Raw genomic sequence first — 26508 nt, forward strand, 5'->3', positions numbered from 1 at the left:
TTTCTGTTATGTTTAGTAATCTCCGATATAGTACATGAAAGTATTTTAACATTATATTATTTCGTAAATAATCGTTTTCACAAATGCGGACCGTCTTCACCAGAAATATTTTACAGATTATAATCGTTGCTTATTATGTATATTATCTATTTTTGCTTCCGAATGGAAGCATTGCAATCGTTCGATTTTCACATTTTCTAATTTGACTTGAAAATGATGCAGAATGGTCTGAAACGTGAAAATACGAAGTTTGGGGACCATGTCTGTGCGTGACACTGTCCAGTCGGTGGTCATTTTTCGTAAATTTAATAATTAAACAGGAAAAATCATTCCAAAAAGTTTAAAATTTTTTCAGTTAATTGGTATAACTTGAAACTAACTCCATGTCAAACTTCAGCTTAATCCGTCCATTAGTTTTTGAGCAATAGCCATTCGTTTTTTTTAATTTTCTCACGAATATCTCGGAAAATACACAACCGATTTCAATTTTTTTTTTCAAAATATTCGGCATGATGTTCTCTATCTAAATCAATCACAATATATATACCCGTTCATACAAAGTTTTTGAGATATTTGGATTTTTCTGTTTTTGACTTGAAATCCTTGTTCGCGCTCTAACTTGAGTAACAATCCAGATATCGACTTGAAATTTGGCATGAAGCTGTCTCTTATCATCGCAAGGACCTGTATGGAAGATGGGCTCAATCGGTCAATTAGTTTCGGAGATATTCAACTTTGTATGTAAACCTAATGCCCTAATCAAAATATATATACCCGTTTATGCAAAGTTTTTGAGATATTTGGATTTTTCTGTTTTTGACTTGAAATCCTAGTTCGCGCTCTAACTTGAGTAAAAATCGAGATATTCGATATATAAACGCATCCATTCGGAAGCCCGCAATCAATATATTGATGGCGAGAAAAGAGGAGACACCCTACTCAGTAGAATATGTACAGCCGCATGACTTGTTTTTTATCGTTCTATAAAGCTCTCAAGTTCTTTAAGCGTCCATCTAATGGTGGTCTTACCCTAGCTCTTATGATATTAAAGATTCGTATTTTGGATGGGCGCAATCAGTCTAGATATTTAACCTTCATCAATCTATTTTATCAAAAGGTTAAATATCTCCGTCTAGATACCCTGTAGAATATGATTGCGTGTGTATGCCTGTCACAGGCACGAGGAACGGATCCATTCGGAAGCTTATTACCAATGGAATTGTTAGAAATCAAATGAAGAAAAAGACTGATAACGCAAAAAGAAACGGTCGCATGCCTTCTGTCGAATAGGCTCGAACCCCTGCTTGTTGGTGATTTCCATAAAATCACGGGTTAAATGACCACTTTTTCAAAAATTCATAATAAATTAACCATGCTCCCCAGCAGTCTGAAACTTTGCACACGCCTTTTCCATTATTTAAAGAATACGTACAAAAAACAAGCAGGGGTTTGTGCCCATCTGACATAAGGCATGTGACCGTTACTTTTTGCGTTATTAGTCCTTTTCTTTTTTTCATTTCCACCAATTCCATTGGTAGTAAGCTTCCGAATGGACCCGTAGCAATTTCCTATCCTTGTGACAGGTGTACAATCGTAACCGTAAGCTATAGGATGTCTACAGGAAGATATTCAACCTTTTAATAAAATAGATTTATACAAAAGGTTAAATATCTCCGAAAGTGCTCGGTCGATTGCGCCTATCCAAAATACGAATCTTCAATATTGTAAGAGCTATAATCATACCAAATTTCAACTTGCTATTTTCATTTTTTCTCAAAATATCGTGCGTATAAGGATGAAAAAATTTGAAAAACGAAAGAACGGGAGTATCTCTGAATGATTGTATGGACGGGTAGACATGATCTAGATAGTAGCCACCGAGACGAGTATTTTGAAAAAAAATTGAAATCCCTCCAGTAGTTCATGAGATATTTGAAGAAATATATTTATACAAAAGGTTGAATATCTCAAGAACCGTTGGGCCGATTACGTCCATCCACAATACCAACTTTTTCTGTTATAGAAGCTAGAAGCATACAAAATTTGAACTCACTATCTCCATTTTTTATTAAGTTATCGTGTAGACAAGATTTTTCATGAAAAAACGGAAAAATGGGCAATATCTTCAAATTTTTGAAATTTCAAAAATTGAAATCGGTGGAGTAGATTTTTAGATATTGAGGAAAAACGAAATTTGAAGAGGTTGTTATATCGTAGCAACTACTGGCTTCATCGGGCTGAAACTGTGTACCAAAGTGAAGCTTAATCATAGCTACCATGAGCCAAAATTTCAGACTTTCATCGACAAATTTCACCGTATTTATGTTGAATTTTCTAAAAATTGGTCACCAAAAACCCAAGTTGTCACACATACATGCAGACATGACCCCAAAAACATCATTTCTTCACGTTTCATAACATTCTAGACTATTTGCCATCAAAATTAGAAAATGGAAGAATCGCTCAAATACAAGGCTTCCATTCGGAAGCAATAAAGTATTTCAGTGAAAAACAAGATGAATATTTTGAAAAAAAAAGTGGAATCGGTTGTGAAGTTTTAAAGGTATTCAACAAAAAAATAGATAGATTTTCAGAAAAAGTTGAATATCTTCGAAACTACTGGTGTCATTGAGCCCGTCTTCAATACGAACCTTTGTGATCACGACAGGAAGATTTTGTCCAGATTTTAAGTTCATATCTCAATTTTGCTTCCGAATGGAAGCTATGTAATTGTAATTTTTTTCGATTTCCTAATTTTGGGTAGAAATGCCTAGAAATTTCATGAAACATGAAGAAACGATGTTTTTCAAGAATGTCTGTATGTCTGTCTGTATGTATGTATGTATGTATGTATGTATGTATGTCTGTGGCCATGTGTGTGCGTATGTCCCCAATTGCCCCCATAACTCGAGAACGGTTAGCGCAAAGAACTTGAAATTTTGGCTGCTATCTGGTACTATTGATACTCAAAACTGGGCTAAATTTCAGCTCGATCAGTTGAGCGGTTCCTGAGATACAGCAATTCCTCAAAAATCGTTTTTTGCCGATATCTCCTAAACAATTCGACCGATTCGATTTTTTTTTCAAAATACTCGTCGTGATGATACCTATCTAAATGGATCGAAAAAAGACCATTACACCCCAAGCAATGTGGTTTTATTCTCGTTTTTTTCATTTGTTCGCTGAAATTGCTTGTAAACATGATAACTTAAAAAATAATCGAGATAGAAACTTCAAATTTGGTAGGATTTCAGGTCTTGTGATAACAAAGTTTGGTATTTTGGATGAGCAAAATCGGATCAGTAGTTTCGGAGATTTTCAACTTTTTATGCGAAACTGTTTTGCTCAATATCTCAAAAACTATACAACCGATTTCAATTTTTTTTTCAAAATGTTCGTCTTGATGTCATCTATCTGCATCAATCAAAATATGTATACCCCTCTATAGAAACTTTTCAAGATATTGCCGTTTTTGTATTTTTTTGGTCAGAATTCACTCTATAACATGGATTAAAATCAGGGAAACCTTTTGAAACATTGACTACTAGTTAGGGTTGTCAAATAACATTCCTATATCCAATTTTAGGTCAATATATTCAATAGTTATTGAAATAGAACAATTTATCAAAGATTCTTAAGAAGAAAAGGATCAACGCATCTATATTTAACTGTTCATTTTCACTCTAAGCTGACTTAGAAAGATCATATCACATAAAAAAAAATTTTTTTTCAGAAGAATCAACGTTTAAAAGAGAGTATTATTATGTAATAATAGCGTAAGAAATTATAGTCTCATTATGTAATTTTAACGAATAATTGCTGAATTATATGAAGAATCGTAAGAACGACAAAATAAAAAGTCATAATTGAAATTTTTTAAAACAGTTACTGCGCTCTCAAGGTATAATATTACTCAGCTAAATTTCAAAATGTTGCTGCTTCTCTATTTTAATGGGTGGAAGAAAAAATGTACATACGTAAAAGGGGCAGAGTCTGTGGTACATCAAATGGTAATGAAATTTGAGTATTGTTGGCCAGAACATTTTCAAAAATACCAACGAATAAGTTTTCATTTCTAAGAAACATGGATCGAGTTCCATTCGGAATCATACTACCAATGGAATTGGTAGAAACTAAAATTGAAGAAAAAAAATTTACACAAAAAGTAACAGTCATGAGTGATTCGTCAAATAGCATCCGTCATACTGCTTGTTTGCTCATGTTAGCGCGCGTACAAGGATTTTAATGAAAAAACAGAAAAGGGGAATAGCTCTAAAGGATGAAAATTAGAGAATGTGAAAATCGGATGATTGCAAAGCTTCCATTCGGAAGAAAAAAATGGCTGCTTTTGTTCCAACCCTCCCAGCTCACCCGATTATCCGTAAGGGAAGACTACTATCAGTTTTAAAAGTTGTGGGCTATTGGAATGAGATTTCTCATTCATTGAAGATCGATGAAATATGTTTAAAAACAAATAATTAGTGTACAAAATTAATTGTTTATTGCTCGTTTGCCCTGCAGACGCTGAAAATGTTAAAAATAGTCCGGGGTCTTCAATTTTTAAGCTACAAAAGTTTTTTTCAAAATTTTTGAAAATATGCATGCAACAACAATTGCGAGTTAATTTTTTGAAATTTGACGCCTACACAGTAAATTTTGTTATATTTTAATGAAAAAATTGCATCATTCATGTAAAATAGCCCGGAAAATGCCTCTGAAAGAATCATATGTAATACCATGAGAGCTTCAAAATTATCGGATATTTCCCGATAAGTTCGTTGTAAACAAACGAAGGATTCAAGTTTTTCAGGCTAGAAACTTGAAGTCTTTGAAGCTCGAGTGGTATTCGGGAGAGAATTTTTCCATCCAAATTTCGGCCAAGAGAATTGCACCATGAGACGTAATCAGTCTGTCAATTTGTCTTTTATATTGTACCACGTGACGTCGAATGGTGGAATTCTATTGGCTGAAATTTGGATGGGAAAAATTCTGAAGAATATATTTTTAATTTTTTAAGGATAATTTTTCTATGTATTTTATATAAATGGCGCAAATTTGCATATTAAACTACGAAATTCGCTATGTAGGGGTCAAATTAAAAAAAAAATAACTCGTAATTATTAATGGACATTATTTCCAAAATTTTGAAAAAACACCTGTAGCTCAAGCATTGGAGGCCCTAGACTATATTTAACATTTCAAGCGTCTGCGGAGCAATAGATCAATGAACAATTAATTTTTTTGCAATAATTATTTGTTGTTAAACATATATAAATGATCTTCAATGTATGACAAATCTCACTCCAATAGCCCGCGACTTTTAAAACTCATAGTAGTCTCGCCTTAACCCAAAAAGAAAAGAAAAAGAATGACGTACATAAATTTCAAAAATTCTCAATTTAACCATTCTATGGCAACTACTGCCAGTATATAATTTACCTAAATTGAGAATCAATCAATTATTCATTTCTTCCACAATTTTTGCTTCCGAATGGAAGCATTGTAATCGGTCGATTTTTGGATTCTCTAAGTTTGCTTGAAAATGATATAGAATGGTCTGAAACGTAAAAATACGAAGTTTGACTACTATGTGTGTATGTGCGGGTGTCCACATAGTGGTCAACTTTGAGAAACTTGAAGAATTAAAGGACTAAAATAATTTCAAAAAAATCTGAAATTATATCAAATTATAAGTATTAACTCTTATAAGGACTAACTTTGTGCTCAATTTCAGCTCATTCGATCAAGCCATTTCTGAGAAATCGCCATTTGTTTCTGAATCGTTTTTCGCAAATATCTCAAAAACTAGAAAGATTGATCAAATATAAAAGTTCCAGACCGTTCCCCATTGCTGCATTCTTGGTGGTAGAAGATGTAGAATCACTAATTGTTAAATTTAAATCCACCAATTTGTTAAAAATTGTAAGATAATCTGAATGTTAAAATGCTTACCCAGATCTAGTAGGGATTAGCTTTAAACAGAAGATATTTTATATCAGTTTCTATCTTTTTTTTTAAATAACCCATTAGGGTTCATACTTATAAAAAAAAATCTCAAAAATTACTCAACCGATTTCAATTTAAAAAAAAAATATCCGTTTTGATATCTTCTATCTTAATCGAAATATGCATACCTGTTCATAGAAAGTTGCCTGGATATTTCCATTTTTCGATTTTTTTTCAATTTAATGTAATTTGGGAAACTAATTTAAGAGTCTTGGAAGGGACGACTGGTCAGGTTTTCTCCTAACTTAGGTTTTCCTCAAACCTTTAGCAAATGCAATGCAGTTGGTTTCAAAGGTGGGGGGGGGGGGGGGGGGGCGTAGCGGATAATCTAATTTATCGCTGACAAAATTATTAGCAAGTTGGTTGAAGAATTTAAGAGACCTTGTCGCTTGGGTATTTAAACGTGTGTTTATTATTTGCGACATAAAAGAACACTGAGGATTTTAAATTCCCGAGCAGTTGTCAGAATCGTCGAGCACAAATACAAAGATAGATAAACACATGGATTCATCGCCGGTGTCCAGTAGTAGGCCGAAAGAGAAGTTGACATCGAGCCATCAATGCCAAAGGTATTGGCGGAGAAAAGAGAGCACTAGCCGACCGGGCTAGAAGCTGGTGCTACAGAGGGGGGGGGGGTAGGAATTAAGGTTGTTGAGGGATGTAACAATTCACTAACAAGTGCGATAGTTATAAAACAATCACAGTACACGGAGAGAAAAGTCAGAGAATTTTTGTGGGGAAATTCCACTGATCTCTATATTAACTGGATAGACTATCCTTACGGGCCGAGTACGCTGGAAACTGAAGGCCTTGAATAGTTCGCCAGCGCCTCCCTTGTATGGCCTCGGAACTACAGGATGCCTCAATGCGCTTGCGCGACTAGAATGTTAGATATTGGGGATGGTTATCTGACTGTGTCCTTTTTCCGGTCCCATAACCGCCAAATATCTGTCATTTCGGTGACTGTCAATCAACAGCGAATACCTGGGCATTACCTGTCGAGCCCGGTCAAAAAATTTTCCACGGCCACAATTTTTGTTTGTTTTCCCTTAATTATTCATTAATAACATTAACGTTATTTAAATTGATGTACTACAGTATCAACAAAAATGAAATTTTATTGCATTTGTTTCACGATTACAGGGAATTACATTATCTTAAAACGTCATCACTGAATAATATCAGTAATTTTCAACAATTTCTACCACCGGTTGTTTCACACTCTTTTTTCCCACAAATTTGATATGGTTAATTACACTTTCAGAGAAAAATAAGCGCAATAATCCCTGATTATCACATAATTCTGCAGAACACGCGCTAACGTTACCCGATGTTGAAGACGTCATTTATCAGTCACCACTCGGGACTCCCGAGTGCAGCTGTTCGACTCACTTCGGCGAGCCGAACGTTGCCGATGTCGCGCGGACACCTACGAAGTTAGGAAGAATGGCAAAAATTCTAGTGCTAGCACTAGAAAAATTCTCCAACTGCACAATAAAATTTTTAATGTTACCAAGAATTAATGAAGGTTTTCCCACAATTTTCTACGGAATTCCCCACAAAATCTACACCGGGAAATTTTCTAGTGCCAGCTCTAGAATTTTTCTCGTGCTTCTTTGCAAAAATTGATTAACTTACAGCAAAATTTCCGTGCTGATCTAGAATTTTTCTTCTTATTTCGATTAAAATATGGGAGTTCGGCAGTTTGCGCCTCGTTTCTGGTGCCGAGCACTAGAATTTTTCCCTGACTTTTCTCTCCGTGTATATTTACAAGACGTAGACTATATACAAAAAAGTGAAGAAAGATAATGTGAGGAGTAGCTGTTCACTCCTGATTATTCGGCGGTCGGTGCCGGACTGCCTCGTTGAGGTTTTTCTCAATTCGCAAGAGAGCCCAATTCCATAGATGGAATTGATCCAAAATATACGCGTGACACAATAGGGAGCGAGTGAGACAGCACCGGAGTTTCGTTCGCCCGTCAATCATCTTTTCCTCTGTGTCCATGGTCAACGCGTAGACGTGTGCGTCTGTATGTGAGACGCTACAGGGGGGGGGGTGTAGCGACTCGCTACATCCACACTGAGACGCGTATCGCACCGCTCTCATACACACACACCTGAGGAACACACGCATGTCCCAGGTGTCGCAATCGCTCCCGCTTAGAAGTCGTGTGGCTCTCGCCACTCGGTGGACATCTCCACCTCACCTGTATATACATTCATACTACCGACTCATCCTGTACATACTCATATCACGACAATAAACTAATTACTAGTTGGCAACCGTTGCTACGTGTACCATGGTGTGCAGCTGGAACAGGCGGGATTGTACGAAAATGTTCGCGCAGATTTCTTACCAATTCCGGTGCTGCCGTTTGTTGGCTTGCTGGCACGAGGAACTCTCCGAGTAGATGGATAGGTTCCCCATATGTTAGCTCAGCAGGGGTCGTTTGAAGGTCGTCCTTCCACGCGGATCTCAACCCTAAAAGTACCAGGGGAAGTGCGTCGAACCAAGCTCCGCCGCGACATCGCAGTGCTGCTTTTAGTTGGCGATGTAGCCTCTCAACCAAACCATTTGATTGAGGGTGAAAAGGCGTTGTCATGATCCTTTTAGTGCCTAGGATTCGCGTGAGCTCCTTGAACGTGTCTGAGAAGAATTGACCACCTTGATCAGATGAAATTCTCAGAGGTATTCCGAAGCGTGCGATTCAGTGGTAGAGAATCGCGTTAACTACTGTGGGTAATTTTGCATCAATTAATGGAACTGCTTCTGGATACCACGTGAATCGATCGACGATGGTCAAACACCAGCTGTGTCCTTTTGAGGCAGGAAGAGAGATAAGATCGACATGTATGTGTTCGAGACGTCGCGATGGTGTCTCGATTTCAGCTATTGGTGTAACCGCGTGTCGCGTAACTTTGTTTTTCTGGCATTCCAGGCAGTGTTTGGTCCATTCAGAGCAGTCTTTATTCATGCTGGGCCAGACGTAGCGTTGCGTGACGAGTTTCCGTGAACCTCTGCATCCAGAATGAGCCATTGAGTGCAGCGAGTTGAATACTTGGTGTTTCAGCTGGGCAGGCACATATGGGCACACTGTACCTGATGACACATCACAGTACAGTGGTTCGTCCATACCTGGAAATTGTAGGCGGTCCAGTCGTAGTTTCACGAACGGTCGCTGGAGTAGCCGTTGAAGCTCTTGGTCGTCGCGTTGGGCATCTATGAGTTGTGGCGTTGTGACAGCGGTTGAGACGGCTTCGACTCGTGACAGAGCATCTGCCACGACGTTGTCTGGGCCCGCGACGTACCGGATGTCCGTAGAGAATTGGGGGATGTAATCCAATCTTCGGTATTGCCAGGGTGAAGCTCGTTCTGGTTTTTGCTTGAACGCGTGAGTCAGCGGTTTATGGTCAGTGAAAATTATCACATGACGCCCTTCAAAGACGGGCCTGAAGTGCAGTACCACTTCGTGGATCGCCTGCAGTTCCCTGTCGTAAGTCGCGTGTTTCTGCGAGATAATCGTGAGTTTCCTGCTGAAGAATGCAAGCGGCTGCGACAGACGCGGTGAGTGCAGCGGCCTGAGCTACTAGCTGCGCGTTTTCCCCTGCACTCGACTTTGTTACCGTCGCGACAGTATCTGGATGATAGACCTCGTGGATCTTGTCTGCAAGCTTTGCTAGGTCATCGGTGTTTGCCTGGGGCTGGATCACCAGACATGCTCGGGTGCTCTCCGGAAGATGAGATAGCCAGCGTACCCTCAAGACTTCATCATCGATTTCTGGAACTAAACTTTTCAAATGCCTTAGATATTGAGAGGGTAATCGATTTCCAATCGACTCCCGATAAAGTAATTGGATAAGATTTGCTTCCTTTGACTTGGTAAATCGAGCAATCAGAGCGTTTCTGAGAGCTTGGAAAGGTGCGACTTGATCGGGGGTAATAACTACACTCTCTACTTCAGCAGCTGATCCTGTATCAATCAATGGTAATGTTCGGTAAAACTTATCTATTTCTGTTACAATTCCGTAATTGCGGAATTGGGGCTCCAGCTGTATGAACCAAGTTCTGGGTTTGTCACGCGAGAACTTCGGTACCTTGATCTGTGGCAGTGCGGAGGCTGTCGTTGTCGTGACAGTCGGGACCGTCAGCGTGCCGCCTGCTGTGGTAGACATCGTATCTCACGTTGTTGGTTGTAAATAAGAAGCTATGATTATCGATTTTCAAAATTAAATTTCAAAGAGAAATGAAATTGAAGGTATAAATGTGACGACAAATAAAGGTATTATAAGGCTCTATTTATCACCAACACAACACAAAGTCTCTGAGTGCTCAGCAATGTGTCGGTGCGAGGTCACTGTTCACTTGAATACGGCACTTCGTTTTGATTTTACCGAAACACTGAGAAATCAACGGTTGGCACTCGGACGCGTCGAATGTTCTAGAATCTTCAAGATGCCGTGTTTAATATTTCCGTTGAGAAAAACCACACGGTGAAAATAATGTTTTATCAAGCACGTGACATAAAATTGCACTTGCACTCGGAGTTATGCGGCACTCGCTAAGCTAGCTGCGCGGGTGTTCACCAAGGATAGGGTAAAACCGTTAGGAAGCGCGGATAAAACTTTCGAGCAAAAATGCACGCCACGCCGCGAGTTAATTTTCCCTTTTGATTAACGCGAATTTCCCTTATTTTGATCACGTCGGGGTTACCAATATAGGGGTTGAGGAGGTGTCGGGAAGGTAACAATCCACTAACAAATGCAATTAAACTAGTAATTAGTTTGTCGTGATATGAGTATGTACAGGGTGAGTCGGTAGTATGAATGTATATACAAGTGAGGTGGAGATGTCCACCGAGTGGCCAGAGCCACACGACTTCGAAAGCGGGAGCGATTGCGACACCTGGGACATGCGTGCGTTCCTCAGGTGTGTGTGTATGAGAGCGGTGCGAAACGCGTCGCAGTGCGGATGTAACGACTCGCTAAAGGGAAGGGGGGGGGGGGGCGGGAATGGCACAAATTGCAAAAATGGGGAGAAATATCCGAGAGTGAAAAAAAATTATTATGCTGAAACCATTCGGAAGCATACCACCAATTTAGTGATGGCGAAGAAAGCATTAAAACATCACTCAGTGACATGCTCACTATCATATTCTCGCTGTCAGATGTCCGCTGCTTACTGCTTGTGTCATAATGGATACATACATTTCTTCTTTGAGACATTTTGAAACAACAATTGTCCATCGGGTGAAAACCGAGGCACTTGGACAATTTTAAGTGTGAAAATAAAAAACGTAAAATCGATTGTAGTCATAATCTTTCCCACTTTTCAACATATGCCATCATATATAAAAATTCGCTTAATAAGTCCTGAGCTCTGCTTGTTTCATATATTTTTTTTCTTTCCAATTTCACCGCGGTCTCCCTTTACAGAATAAACTTTTCTAATTCTCTAGGAAATTGGACAATTTTGGCGAATTTTCTTGAATTTAAAACGTAAGATGTCTCTACATTAAAAGAAAAAGAATCATTTTTGTGATACCTGTCTCAAAAGTACACTTTTCGAAGTGGTTTAGTGTGTGTAAAGCAGTTGTTTTCTACATGGCGTGCGTAAAGTTCACAAGCGTGCGTAAAGTGAATGCTCGTGCATAAAGCCTCGCTTTACGCACTCGAAATTCACTTTACACACGCTCTTGAACTTTACATACTCGTGTAGAAAAATAACCACATTACCGCCACTACCGTTCCGAATAGTGAACTCGCCAGGTATCACAAAAAATAAGATGTATTACACGTGCGTGTAAAAAAGTGGAACTTTACGCACTAAAATTGGTCTATTTCATCTCTTGAATGAAAAAGGATAAAACGTTAATATGTTTCTATATGAAATAATTAATGAAGCTAACCCAACCTGGTAAAGACAATTGTAATTGTAAATTGTATTGTAATTTTTTCCAGACTTGTTACACGCTGCATTACAGTTTCGGCGAGAATTAGAATAGAATTGTTGCAACAAGGGCAATGTGGTACACGATCACTAGAATTCAGAAGTAAATTTTCGAGAAGTTCAAGAAGTAAATTTCGTAAACTGATACACGTTTACACGAAAAAACTTGATTCAATGATCTTCATCAGGCAGTCATTGTAATTACCGCGAAAGTATCAGAATTTGGACCATGATTTCTTTCGAACAAAAGGACCAATTCAATCCTTTTTTTCGTCTCTATGCGATTTAGACTTGATTTAAATGTGCATCCGAACTCAGCCATGATTCAGTTATACGTTAAGGATATCCAAGTACATTTTACAGTTTGGTATAGACCACCCTATACATTCAATCATTTTCAATCATCAAATTGGTCAATTAAATGGCATGAGAAAACTACGATAAAAAATCATGAATATTTTGCGTCATTCAAATTACATTTTGCACAGAATTATCATTTTCTTTAAACATTCGTTGTTTATAAATAAATAATTGAAATTGTTCAAACTTTCGGAAGCCTTTTTTTTAGACATGAAATCGATTTTTAGTAAAATCCTGAATATGAATAGATGTCTTCTTCCAAAATTCCGAATAAATTATTTCATCAATAGCCATCCAAAAGTAAACTTTCTATTTTTTTCCGATTTTTGAAATGTTTTCTAACGGTTAAATATCGAGATTTGAATTCGGACCTGCAAAGTTTAAATATAACCCGTGATCACTTGCTTAATGAGCGCGGCGCCGCCCGTTTTCGTTTTTTTATATTTTAACACGTGTTTTGACGTTTAAAACCTCTGAAAAAATTAGAGTCCCTAATTCAAACCTTGTATTAGACATTGGCGTTCGTTTTTTTCTTGGAAAATTCGTTTAGCTAAAAAAAGAAAGGAAACGTCGAACGGACAGAAAAGCGGCGCTGCGTTGCCCGATGCGAGTGAGTCCCGGTCGACTCCTCGAGCGTCGACTCCTCGAGCAGTGTTGCTACTTTCACGGCCACACTTGGAATGTGCGCATAGCAGTAAGCGCCAAGGTGGCAACAGCGCGCTCGGTTTAACCCAACAGCGCTACCCGGGTATAAATCACGCCGCTCGAGCTCGGCTCGGAACCCGTATCCCAGCTAGAAATACGCCACTCCGCCCCAGCTTGGGATACACTCCACGCGCGTCACATGTACCCGAGGTTGAGCCGTGTCATGCGCTCACAGCCCAGCGTTAGACTATTATGCGAAACGCTTCGCCGGGCTTTAGTTGAATGGCCACTGCTCAACCTCAGGTTCATCTTCAATTACTCAATCCCAGTATACTTAACCTCAATAATGATTTGACAGGTCCGATGGCATCGTGATTTGAGCGAAAAAACAATCGAATAAATGTGAAGATGGCATGCTTTTTCAGATGAACAATCACAAGCTCATCAGAAATAACGTGATATTAACTAATCGAATGGGATTAATCTGAAAATACAAGGTAGAACAATTCACTGAAACGTAGTCAAAACTTTCTTTTTTCTCGCGAATACAACAAACAAAATCAAGAAAAATAATCACTTGAAAAACGTTAACGAACCTTTATTATTAATTATCAACGCTACAGGAGAGGATATTCTTCATTTTTCGATAGGCCTACGAGTTCTAAGAATATTCTACGATTTATTAGGGAAATGTTGAATACAGGTATGCCAAAATAACACGCATGAAAAAATTCAACAGAAAAACCTAGCGCTTTCTATTAAATTTCTATTGGAATTCTATGAGAATTCTCTGGAAGTTCTATTAGAATTCTATTCGTTTCTTGCGCCGATTCTATAGGAGATTATGCAACTTCATAGAGTCTTTTTGTTAAGGTAAAATTTGGTGCAAGAAAGTAAATAGGTTTTTATGTTCCTATAGATTTTCTTAGGCGTAAGATTTCTAAGTTTTTTCCGCTCGGTTTTTCTTCTTTTCTTTTAATCAAATGCAGGAACAAAACTTGGAAAATTCATGCCCAATAGTTTCTGTGGAAGAAATCCTAACAGAATAAATTATCTAGAAAAATCAATGGATTTTTTTCTACAAACAAATATCTATTAAAAATGCAGAGGAAAGTTGCATAATTTTCAATGGAATTGACGCAAAAAAAAATAGAATTTTTCAATAGAATTACAATAAAACTCAAATAGAATTCTCATAGAGCTCCAATAGAAATTCAATAGGAATTCTTAGAGAAAGTGCCAGGTTTTATATTCGATGACAGAGGGAAAAATCAGTAAATTTCAAATTTTATAGAAAGTTCCACTGGGAATTCCATTTTTTTTTATAGTAAGAAGACAAGGATTTTCCAAAGTATTCAAATTTTAAATCGATATTCTAAAAATGCACAAATATCATTCTATTCCACCCTCCACTCGAAACGACACGACTCAATCGGAGTTGAGTTCTAAGCGTTGAGCCACAGCTCAAACTCAAGTGCCGGGTTATGGCGTCTGATGAGCGTTCGACTGTGAGCCGGTATGGAGCGGCGTGTCGCGGCGTGAACTCGGGTCAAGCGGCAAGCCGAGGCTGAGCTCGCGCACACCCGAGTTGCGGCTGAATCCCCGGTTGAATTTCTACCCGGGTAACCGTGCGACGGATGAAGGTTGGCGGCCGAGCGTGAGTGATCGAGGGATAATAAAATAATTGTAAAATATCCGGAGACTTAGGGTCAAATCGGGTTCAAATGAAAGCTCTTATGTTCGGTTATAAAAATAGAAAAACATTTCACTGGAGAAAAAATAGCCAAAGTACTTGGATATCCTTAACAATCGACGATTCTTTTCCAGTTTTACGATTTTTTGTAGAAAAACTACGGAATTTGATTGTTTTCTGCAATTGATGTGTCTTCATATAGCTTAAGTCTAACCAAATGTTGAGCGGAATCGTTTCAGAAAGTTATTGGTTTCATCGGTAATAGATCACATCCCCATTAATCCTTACCTGACAAAAGCACCATTCTTCATTGATATTTCAAATTAAAATCACATTTTTCATATATTTTTAATTCGGCAATGGATCGACAATATTTAACCCTGGTTCATATAATTTTTTTCATTCAGGAAAATGATAAAAAATCGTTATCAGAAGAAACCGTTTGAAACGACGTAACAAAGAATTATAGAAAACCTAGCGCATTTCCTACGATCATTCAATTGGGTTTGTATTGAAAATCCACTGAAAGTTGATTATGTACAATTCTATTAAAAAATTCTATGAAGTTTGCCGATTTCTATAAAAAATATTCAATTTTATCAAGTGTTTTCAATAGATATTTTACAGAAAAAAGGCAATAGATGGTTATTATAACTTATTCTATTGGGGTTCTTTCCATAACAATTTTTGGGTATGAATTTTGCACTATTCACGCACGAAAAAATTTAATAGAATATATTGAGATGTTTTCTGTAGAATTCCCTCATCTGAAATTTCCTATGTTTTTTTCATTCTATTTTTCATTTTCTTTCATCAAAAAATCAAACAAAAAAACTTGGAAAATTTGATAAAATTCTATAGAAAACATCTCAATGGAACAAATTGTATAGAAAAATCGTGTTCTATTGATTTGTTCTGCAGAATATTTTCTATTGAACATTTCAATAGAATTGGCCAAAAACTAATGAAAAGTAATTCAATAGAATTATCATGCGAATCTGCTAGGTTTTTCTATTGAATTATTACGCGCGTGTTGCCTAACGTTATTATCACCACTGTTTCGGTCAATATTGAATGATAAAATACTTGATCAGGAATTAATAACATGATTCCTATACTATTTCATGCCATTAATTGAATCAGTTTATAATGATATGACGGTTAATATAGATAGAATAGTTAATATTAATTGAGTTGGATTAATGTGGGGTGGGGAACAACTGGCCTCATGTAAATTAGGTGACAGTATTTGAGGAAAATGGTGGGGGGCACGTAAGCAATCAATAATGGGCAATTATTCTATTAATGGATAATTTGCCTGTCAATAATATTAATTGTTACCTCTCGGGGTTCGTGTGTCTGGCAGAGTGAGCCACAGGGGGAATAGTATTGGTGCAACTAGAATGTAGGTGAGACGCTTTTTTCCAGTGTTAGGCCAAGCCATGTCCAGCGCCTCTGGTGGATCGTCTTCTTCACCCTTGAATCATTTGAGAAAATCGATTAATTTAATAGGAAATTTCAACCATCACTTTGACGATGTAATTATATGAGGTCTCAATGAACGAAAGGGTTTAATGCAAATTCGTTTGATTGAATTGAATGAATCAGGGGTGAAATGGTGAACGGAACTAGATCCAATTTGCTTGGACCAATTATCACGCAAATATTGAAGACGTTTTTGATATTTTTTCACAAATATTTCCATTCAATGATATTGTTTTCAGACATTGGACATTATTTAGAAAAGATTGAAAATCCTTTTGCGATTATCGCTGGTATTAATGAGTTGAATGGAAAAGTTTTCGGACCTTTTTTCCTACAATTCTATCTTTCCAAGATATTAGCAAAATGTAGTTCAAATTTATCTGTGAAAACTTCTATAGGGATCATTTTGCATGTACCTCTCAAACAAATATGTTCACTGTTACAAAATTATGACTAATATTTCTGGTACAATGCTTATCAAATGACACTTCCCCAGACATTTCAAAGAATTTCGTAATTGAAAATTCACAATTTGATGAAAGAAATCTATGGAAACTGTTAGCTTCATTTAAATTATTGCATGAAAATAAATGGAAATGTCGCAAATTCAAGGATATGTTTACATGAATTTTCAATTAATTAAAATTAATCGAACTATGGCACTGAATTTTTATGTGATCATTGGAAGTCCAATTAAATTAGGTGATTCTCGCCTTTTTGCTGCTCAATTTTTTTTCAGTAAAATGCCAAATTGTATGATTTTTCTTTTCCAAATTAAAATCAATATCACTCTCCTAAAACCTACTGCTGAACTGTCCATAAAATTGTGAGTTTTTCTTAGCAGTTTTGGAAAAACAAAGTCAGCAGATTTCCTCAGTCCACTGTTAGAAATTTTTTGAAATTTCATGGATGATATTATAGTAAATCTCTTGAGAGAGACATTGAATCGGATTTAGGAAAAAAAATGGTTATGAAATTTCAAGTTTCAAGTAGAATTTACAGAAATTCATGAGTTTTTAGTAGGGGTAAGATGGAAATTTCACAACTTGATTGAATTTTCAGTAGAATATGAATATGCAGATACAAAATGACATGCATTTTCAATTTTTTCCTGAATTTCCCAGATTTTCCAGAATTTTCACAGAATAATTGAACTGAAAAATCAAGTATTTTATTGATTTCCAGATCAATTGAACAGAAATTCAATGGAATTTGATTTGATTTTCCAATGACAAGATTTCCTGAAATTTTAGTGAAGTTTGAATAGGATAAAAATTTCCGGAATTTGGCACGGAAAATTCAGACGAAAATTTTTAACAGTGTAGTCCATAAAATTCCACTCAGAAAAATCCATGGCCAACTATAGCATATCTGTCCTTACTGATAACAGATTGTGGTTGTCACCCACATATTAGCAAGTTTTCACTTGACTCACCACCAGTTTCATCTATGAGAATAAAAATTTATTTGTCGCAGTAACAATTTAATTCAATTATTCTTGAACAGAATTTTTTAAACTTATAAGTCAACTTTTAGAGTTTGATTACGTGGCGATATAACATCTAATAAAGTAAAGTTTGTTAAAAGAAATGTTTCTTTTCTACGTGATCTCTACAATGAAGGTCTTCCAGCATTATTGTCTAAATTTCTATCTCCCAGAGATATTTGGAGATATTTTTAAACTATCTCAACAATATCTCTGAAACTACAAAGATCGACATATTTATGCAATCCTTGAAATCGCCGGCGTAAAATATCGTTCAATGATTTGTTTTAACTTTTTGCGTCTCAAAAATATTGGCACAATAATACGCAAAGTGCTTTTATCAATTCAGTAGCGAAGCGGTAAAACAGTTTATATCAAAATTTGCAAACATTTTTAGGAAATTCGACAAACAATTGTGGTCATCTTAGGTCATCCAAATTTTGGTAAAAATTTCATTTTCTAAAAAAAAATTGACTCAAATCGTTGTACACCTTCGCTACTGAATTTCCTTCCGCTATTCTTCCTCTGGTGTAATCTCTTGGTATCTCAATGGAAGTAAATTTTAATGGAAATACAGTAGCCGATGAAGAAAATATTGACTCCCCCCAATTAGTCAGATAAAGTCATCGACTGAACTAAAGAAATCGACTGAAATAATGATTTTCTTGAACAAAAACCATTCAACGTTTTAAAAATCGTGTTTTCACGCTGTGGATAAAATTATTGTGAAAAAGTGATACATAAATTTATTGATTTTGATTTCATACTCGTATACAAATTAGAACATTATCAGAACAAATTTGAAAATCCCACTGAATGTCATTCCCTTGAAACGATTCTTTTTGCTATTTTTCAGTGATATAATCTTATTTCAATAAATTATCAACGAATGGATATAAATGGATGGTATTTGTGGAACGATAGGCCAATATCACCGTGTCTCGTAACAGGATAAGGCGCGTAGTGCGTCTCATACACGGAGGGAGAATAAAATTAAAAATTGTTACGTCAACATAGTAATCGTTGAGCATATCGGTAAACCTTGAAAATTTGATTTATTTTAACCGAATTTTTGCGATGTGAAATTCATTTTTTATGATCTAACATAGTAATTTTTGGCCAACAAAACAGTATAAAATGCACCGAAGAAAGAATCATTTTCCAGAATCTTAAAAATGCTTCATTTTTTCACGAATTTTCAGAATTAAACAACGAAAAATTACTCAAATTGTATGAATTTTGATGATATTAAATTGTAATTTTTTTATATGATTTGAGGGGAGGTTCACCCCGCGGTGAAAATGTCTTCGTTTTTCGAGAAACAAAAAATTAGCAGTAGTAAAAATTTATTTTTCTTTTCATATACCCTTTCGCGTTTTTACGATTTGTTTGATTTGATTTGAAAACCTCATTTGAGGGAAAAACCTGCCCAGGTACAGTCGTCTCTTCCGAGACTCCCGCTCGACAAATGCAATCGTGAGATTTAGAGTGTCACAAATTGTGGCTCCCCCCAGCCGGGAATCGAACCCGGGTCTCCCGCATGCCAATCCCACACTCTAACCACACAACCACCGCCGTCGGTAATTAAAAATAGTATTTTCCGCGTGTTTTTTCCTCAGGAATCCGATTTTGTAGGTCAAACTTGTCTCCGACCGCTAAAAATTAAAGATTCAATCTCGTTTCGAAAAGTCAACTTGGAAAAAATTCCCGACGTAGTTTTTTTAGAAATAGTTTTTTGAATATGATCATGAATTTTCGTTCCTTACTGATGAAAAATGCGAGAGAAGATACATTTTTCAGTTTAGTGGTCAACTAAAAAAAGTCGTTATTTTCCGTGGAATCCCTTATGTTCTTAACATTTTTTATGAGTATCAATTAAAACAAGAGAATTTTCACAAAAAGAATCGAAAACTAATGGAACCCATACAAAAAAATGAACCTATTCGATTTTTAGGGAGGAATTGCGCTGGCGAAATCTGGATTACTGAGAGGAGCCCTCTCAACTATTGAGTAATAAATTCTAGGTACATGTATGAGGACCACTAAACATAGAGTTAGCGTTAATAAATAAAGTTTATACATAATATTTGGACAAGATTTTCTTTTCCTAATATCTTAACAGAAATTTTGATAAACGAATATATTTCAAAATATATCTTCTCCCGCATTTTTTATAGTTCACAGGCCAAAATTTGTGATCATATTCAAAAAACTATTTTAAAAAATACGTTCGGGATTAGTGTTAAGTTTACTTTTCGATCAAAACACATTTCAATCCCTAATTTTGACCGATAAAATCAGATTCTTGAGGAAAAGTCACGCGAAAAATCGCAGTCTCTAATTTTTTTTTTGAAAAACGAAAAATTTTTTCCCCGAGGTGAACCTCCCCTTAAAACTTTGATTTATGGTCTCGTGTCTTCTACATTTTACTTGACGAAATAGCAGAAATTAGTATGAGGCTATTTATACCGGGACTTTAACTCCCGCCAAGTACGCCTAAGTTTACATTTATTCCGGTCCAAGTTTCGGGTGAGGGTTATAAAATTCTCAAAAATTCGGTCACTCCTCCGCCCCCTTCTTGTTCAGAATGAACATACGTGAAGCAAAATTCCTACAAAACAATTTTCAAGGATGATAACAAATAATTAAAAATGCTTCTTTCCTTCGCTGATTTCAGAAATCCCTCTCATTCTCTTCCAAGAATATTTATTTTGGAAAGGGAGGGGAATATTTTTCAAACCGACCCAGTAAAAATTCATGTTTACCCTCCTAAATTATACTCGTATGAAATTGAATTTTACTTTTATGCTAGCACTTTCTACTCTAGCGCCTCTCAATTTTTACTATGTTCAACAGTAATGTTTCCAACAGACTCCACCATATTTTATTTTGTCACCCGTAGTTTTTCATTTGCTTTTGAAATTATAATTTTAAACAGTAAATTTTCGAATGTAGCGGGTATTGTCCTGCATTCGATTTTTCCTATTAAGAATTACTGTGTTTCCACAGTAAGGAATAATTTAATATTCTTCCCGTGTGCCACACTACTGTAAAAAGAAGTAGTACGAACCGATTCAAGTCCGGCATCGAGTCCCGACGCAATGCCGCCATTTTGAAGTTCCTGAATTCCAACAGTGGTCCCAGCTGTTGTCGTCGTAGTGGTTGTGGTCGTAGTACCTTGAGATCCCTGCTGTAATTGTAAAGCTGTTTCCTTGGAGGCACTGCCTGAGTAATGCGCCGATGTTGACGTTGCTGCACCATTCTGAGGCCTCGTAGCATCCAGCAGCACTTTCAACGACGCTATCGCGTGTAATTGCGTCGCCTTCTCATCCACTTTACCTGCATATCCATTAAAAAATAATTAGAACAATTTCCCAAGTCCTTTCATTGGAAAAAAATTGAAATATTAATCTAATGAAGCGTATAATCGCCTAAATCCTATCACCACTATCACCAAATGCTGTAACTAATCGAATATGTCTGCGGCGGACGGAAGTGCTATTCTCCCAATTGGAATACTTACTTGTCAATTGAATTTTAATCGTCGAGGTTCAAATTAGTTGGAATTGAATACAGGGTCATTACCGAAATTCGCACTGGAACCAACACAGATGGGGCTGGAAGGAAGATGTGGGTCTGGCTGTTTCAGGCAGTAGGACGGATCGATAGCTCGGATTCTGCTGGACCATTAGGATCCTTTCAACGAGATTTATCCGCCAATGGAGTGAATATACCAATGGAGTGAATATACCCATCAGATGTGTGTGTGTGTGTGTGTGTGTATTTATTCACCCCGAAATTTGTGGCTGAATTTTCATAATACCAATAGTTCCCCCCAAGGCCCCACGTACATCGTATCTCATCTGTGTATATGATAAAATTTGGAATGCTTTTCATGCATAATAATTGCGTGCATAAATGTGCAAATTAAAGTATTGAGTTTGTTAACGATGGCTATTTCTGGAGGGTGATGGAAAAATCTGTTAAATTTGTGGTATTGGGAAGGAAATACGAATTGTTGGTGCGCGTTTTTAAATGTTACGAAATAAACTTCAGGTGATTTAATATGCAAATAGTAAAACGGACACGGAAAAGAATATTCTTGAATTGAGCATAAAATATACTTCATTCAAGTACCCGGAGAAAATTATTATTATTATTATTATTATATATAAACTAGTTGTTGAAATTCACCAAGCAGTTGTTAAAATTCAACAACAGGTTGGTAATTAATTTTTTTCAACAACTAGTAGGTGAATTTCACCATATACTCGAATCAAAAATAAAATATACTTGATTCAAATATATTTTATACTCGAATGGAGGATGATTATTTCGTATCAGCCCAGGTTGTACCAAGCACTCTCATTGGTTAAATTGTCGCTCATGTTCAATGCCCCTCCAAAAAATAGGTGATAAAAAAAGGGCTTATCAATCAAAGAATATAAAGCACTCTCCCAACTAAGCTACTGGAAACTATAGGAATTCTCTCTCCAACTTCGCTTCACAACACCGTCTAACCACCTTTAGGGATTGAATATTCAAAGAGAATGAGAATTGAGAAAGAAAAAAATCCCGCACCGCTCAGTTGGGATTCGAACCCAGCTCTCCCAGTTACACGTCTGACATTCTCTCAACTAAACTACTGGAAACTATCAAACGGTCATTTAGTAGTAAAGATCAGAAAATTTCTTAACCAAACCCCGTTTTCAATTTTGGTGCTCTGAAGAGTTCGGAGGTGAACTAGCGAGAAAATAGTATATTTCGAAAGACGGTAGTGGTCACACGGGTAGTGTACAGCTCCTGCGGTTGTCCAAGCTAATGCAGCGTTTAGTCTGGTTAGCACTTGGATGGGTGACCGCTTAGCTGTACACCTTTCTGCGTGGGACTACTGGCGCTAGAAAAAAATGTAGGGAGCTACTGTGCTCATCGAGTCAATGTGATCAGTGTGACCGATGAACACACTAGAACTCCTACAATATCGGCCGGCTGCATGACTGAGGTCTTCCGTGGTTTCCCCACTGAAATATAATAATATTTCAGTGGGTTTCCCTCAGTTCAGGCCAAATGGCAGCAGTTGGGGAAGTTGGCCCATGGTAAAGCAGAGGGGGGAACATGAGAGGTAAAAAGAGAGGAGGGAGAGGCAGGCAGGGTGCGAGTGTAAAACCGACCGTAATGGTTCGGTGAGTTAGGTGCAGCTGCGTTTAGTGCGGTTAGAACTTGGATAGGTGACCGCTTAGAAACACCCTCGTCCAGAAATTTCGGAAGGTAGGCACGCTGCAGTGGCCTAATGTGCCCCTCTAGTCAGTGTGACAGAAGGGCATATTAGTGCTCTGCACAATCGGTCGGCTGTACGACTGGGGTTTTCCATGGTTTTCCTTGCAGTCCTAGCCCGAATGGGGTACAGTTAAAAGAGTCAGACGGCCCATGGTAATGCAGAACAAATCACCTTGCCATTGGATTATCTACCTTACCAATAACTCCTGAACCGTCCCGTAGAGGGATAACGGCCGAATAGCCAATGCAGCTGGAGCCATGAGGAAGAAGAAGAAGAAGAAGGGTGCGAGTGTCAAATCGAGAATTGTACTTCAATAATACCAAAGTATCAAATAAAATATAAATAGTATATTTCGAAACGAGTGAGACGGAATTTGCAGCTCGTGTAATCAACTGCACACTCACATGTGTTGAACAATATTTTTTAACAGTGATGTTACGTTCAGCGAGCGGCCGAACTGTGCCCTTTTCGTTTACAAGTAAATGAAAATACTTTTTGACACGAGGTGAACGTAGCAGCAGTATCAAAAACCACATTTTTTGTCTTACTAAAATAGTATATTGTGCATCAAGGGCGGAAAGTAAAGACTTCGCGAGGAAAGTGAGTACTTTCCTCCCGAGTAGAAATTTCGTCAGGCAGGCCTTTTGGCAGAGAAGGCCCTGCTCCGGTATCGATACGGTATGCCTGATTACGGTATGGCAGATCAGGGCCTGAAGGGGACCATTGCATGTTCACCTCACCAATAAATTCCAAACTTTAAGCAGGCATGCCTCATCATGCCCCAGTCAGGGCCTTTTGAGCGTACCGTAATAGAGAAAAATTAAAGTGACATCAGGCATGTCTGATAAGGGAAATTCTGGGGTCTTTTTCAGCCTGTTTTGATTGAACACGCGTGCTTGTTGAGTATACAGGATACGGCCAACTCGATCCGGCCATGATCAGGACCAGGTAAGGTATGCCGGGAATCCTTAACTTCGAAAATTCTATAAGTTCAATACGGAGAACCTGATCCGGCAATGATAATGGTCCGGATAAAAATTTTCACCAAACAAAGAGTCGGGGTGGAAATGGTAAATGGGAGTGGGTCGGAGGGGTGGGGGGGTAATGATCAGGAATATTATACTAATTGATATTATTCTAGACTAAGTTCAATTCTATAATTTTATTGGGAGTATTATTGATATACTCAAAACACAATTATTGTTAAGAAAGATACGGTGGTCGAGTGGATAGGATACAGAACTACTACGCGGAGGGTCCCGAGTTCAAGTCCCGCTCTGGGTGATTTTCCTTTCTTTTTTTTTCTCGACCCACCGATTCTGGGACCACTATTTATTTATTTATTTATTATTCATTTTTGGCCCAATTTAATAATTCAGGTAGCATTTTATTAATTTGTAGCAGAGTCTATGCCAGGTAATGGCGAAACCAGGCCGCCTATCACGACCCTTATCAGGTTTAGAAATCAGGTCCTGATCATACTTTGCGTTACATTTCCTATTAGGCTCTGATGTGGTAACCGTAAAAGGGTCGGATCTTTTCTACGGCACAGTGGACCAGGGCCTGGCCAGCCAAATACTAAAATTTCTACTCGGGCTCCCGCTCATCAAAGAGCAAAATACGAACTTTCCTTTGCAGGCGTGTTAAAAAATTGCATGTGCACCTCGGACGGAAAGTCTTGACTTTTCGCCCTTGATGCACAATATACTATTTTCGAAAATATCTTGGAATCAAAGGAAGTAGAGAAATTTTTCCATAAATCTTTTTGTAGAGCAAAACCACATGTACAAAAAAAATTGTACGATTTTTTTTCATCGAATGGTAGATTCAAAAATATTCATTAAAAAATTATCTCCAAATTCAGTTCCCAATGAGCTTTTCTAGAATATCTGCGGATTAAAGCAACCTACTTCTTGGTACATATAGACCCTTCTTGTAGTCGTGTGTAAGGGTCAGTTGAGTGTATGGGTCAGATGAGTGCGAAAGCCCTATTGGGCCTGAGAGTCAGATGAGTCTAAGACGAGAATAAGGGTCAAATGAGTCTGAGGGTCAGATCGATTCTGAGGGTCACGTGAGCCAAAGGTCATCTGACTTTTAGATTGAACTGACCGTTAAACTCAACTTAGCCTTTTACTCATCTGACCTTTAGATTCGCCTGACCCTTCGTACTCTTTTGACCCTTAGGCTCAACTGAATCGTAGATTCGCATGATCCTTCACACTCAACTGACCCTCAAATCCGCCTGACCCTTTGTAGTTTGATCCTTAGACTCAACTGACTCTTAGATTCGCCTGATCCTTCGGACTCAAATAACCCTTAGACCCATCTGACCCTTAAACTCAACTGACACTTGAACGCAATTGATCTTTAAACTGAACTGAAGCTTTTGCGTATCTGACCTTTACTCAACAGACCCTTAAATTCGCATGATCCTTCGGACTCAACTAATCCTTAGACCCATCTGACCCTTAAACTCAACTCTCACTGAGACGCATCTAACCTTTAAACTCAACTAAGACTTCTACTTATCTGACCCATACTCAACTGACCCTTATATTCACTTGACCCTTCGTACCCTTTTGACCCTCAGATTCGTGTGATTCTTCGGACTCGACTGACCCTTATATCCATCTGGCCCTATGCTGAAGGTTTTACGCTTATTGATAAAATAAAACCCATCTGGCTCTCATACTCATCTGACCCTTAGATTCATTTGACCCTTAAACTCAATTGACCCTTAAACTCAACTGACACTTGAATACAACTGACCCTTAAACTCAACTGAGCCTGTTACTTATCTGACCCTTATATTCGACTGACTCTTCGTACTCTTTTGACCCTTAGGTTCAACTGACCCTCAGGTTCGCGTGACCCTTCAGACTCAACTAACTCTTACACTTATCGGATCTTTACACTCACTGACTTTATGTCACACTCACTGACTTTATATGAAGGGTCCGACCCTTAGACGCCTTAGACCTATATGGAGTCTAATTCCCTCTCATCTCCTCCCCCTGCTCCTTCTCTCTTCATTTCCTGTATTACTCTATTGCCTACTTTCTTTCTGTTTTTTCCTATTTTTCTTCTTATTAGTTGCTTACATAAACCCGAAAAAAATACAACTCGCCACAAGCAACTGTACAGCTCAGAAGCATACCGGGATATCCTGCGATCACTGAGCTTGAGCAGTAGCGAGTAAAACCAGAAAAAGGATGGGTGACCGAAAGGGAACACGGCAGAACTACAAGCAGGGATATCTCGAGAACCAATGTACCGATCCGTTTTTTCTTTTTTTTTCCATTTTTGTTTCACCGAGTTGATAATATTTATATTTTTGCCATTCTTCTACCGATTAATTTATGCATGATTTAATTAATTAATCGATGTTAGAATGGAACGGGTAGTGTGAAGAGGGAAGGGGGGAGGAAGGAAGGAAAGAATGTACAGTGGAGGAACGTTGGGGATACGTTTAGTTTCAACCTAATTTTAACGTACAATCTGGAAAAAAATGGAAAAAAGAAACGGTATTTACGTCGAAAGTAGGTTGAATCGGTGCATTTGAGCCTGTACACTGGACAACGTACTTTCAACGTCCTAAACCCACCAGT

At 37.6% G+C, this 26508-nt stretch overlaps 1 protein-coding gene across 1 annotated transcript in view; it reads right to left on the bottom strand.

Annotated features, from left to right (window-relative positions):
* Window positions 1–26508, bottom strand: part of LOC107040978 (sodium/potassium/calcium exchanger Nckx30C) — a 183395-nt gene that overhangs the window by 32716 nt on the left and 124171 nt on the right. Inside the window, exons 4-5 of the mRNA XM_015261318.2 lie at window positions 20693–20961; window positions 15993–16128 (exon numbers count right to left, since the gene is read on the bottom strand). Of these exons, the coding sequence (XP_015116804.1) occupies window positions 15993–16128; window positions 20693–20961 (405 nt within the window). The remainder of the gene's footprint in view (window positions 1–15992; window positions 16129–20692; window positions 20962–26508) is intronic.

This window comes from Diachasma alloeum, unplaced genomic scaffold, assembly GCF_001412515.2.
Source record: "Diachasma alloeum isolate Michigan unplaced genomic scaffold, Dall2.0 Dall_scaffold_00351, whole genome shotgun sequence".
Classification (NCBI taxonomy): domain Eukaryota; kingdom Metazoa; phylum Arthropoda; class Insecta; order Hymenoptera; family Braconidae; genus Diachasma; species Diachasma alloeum.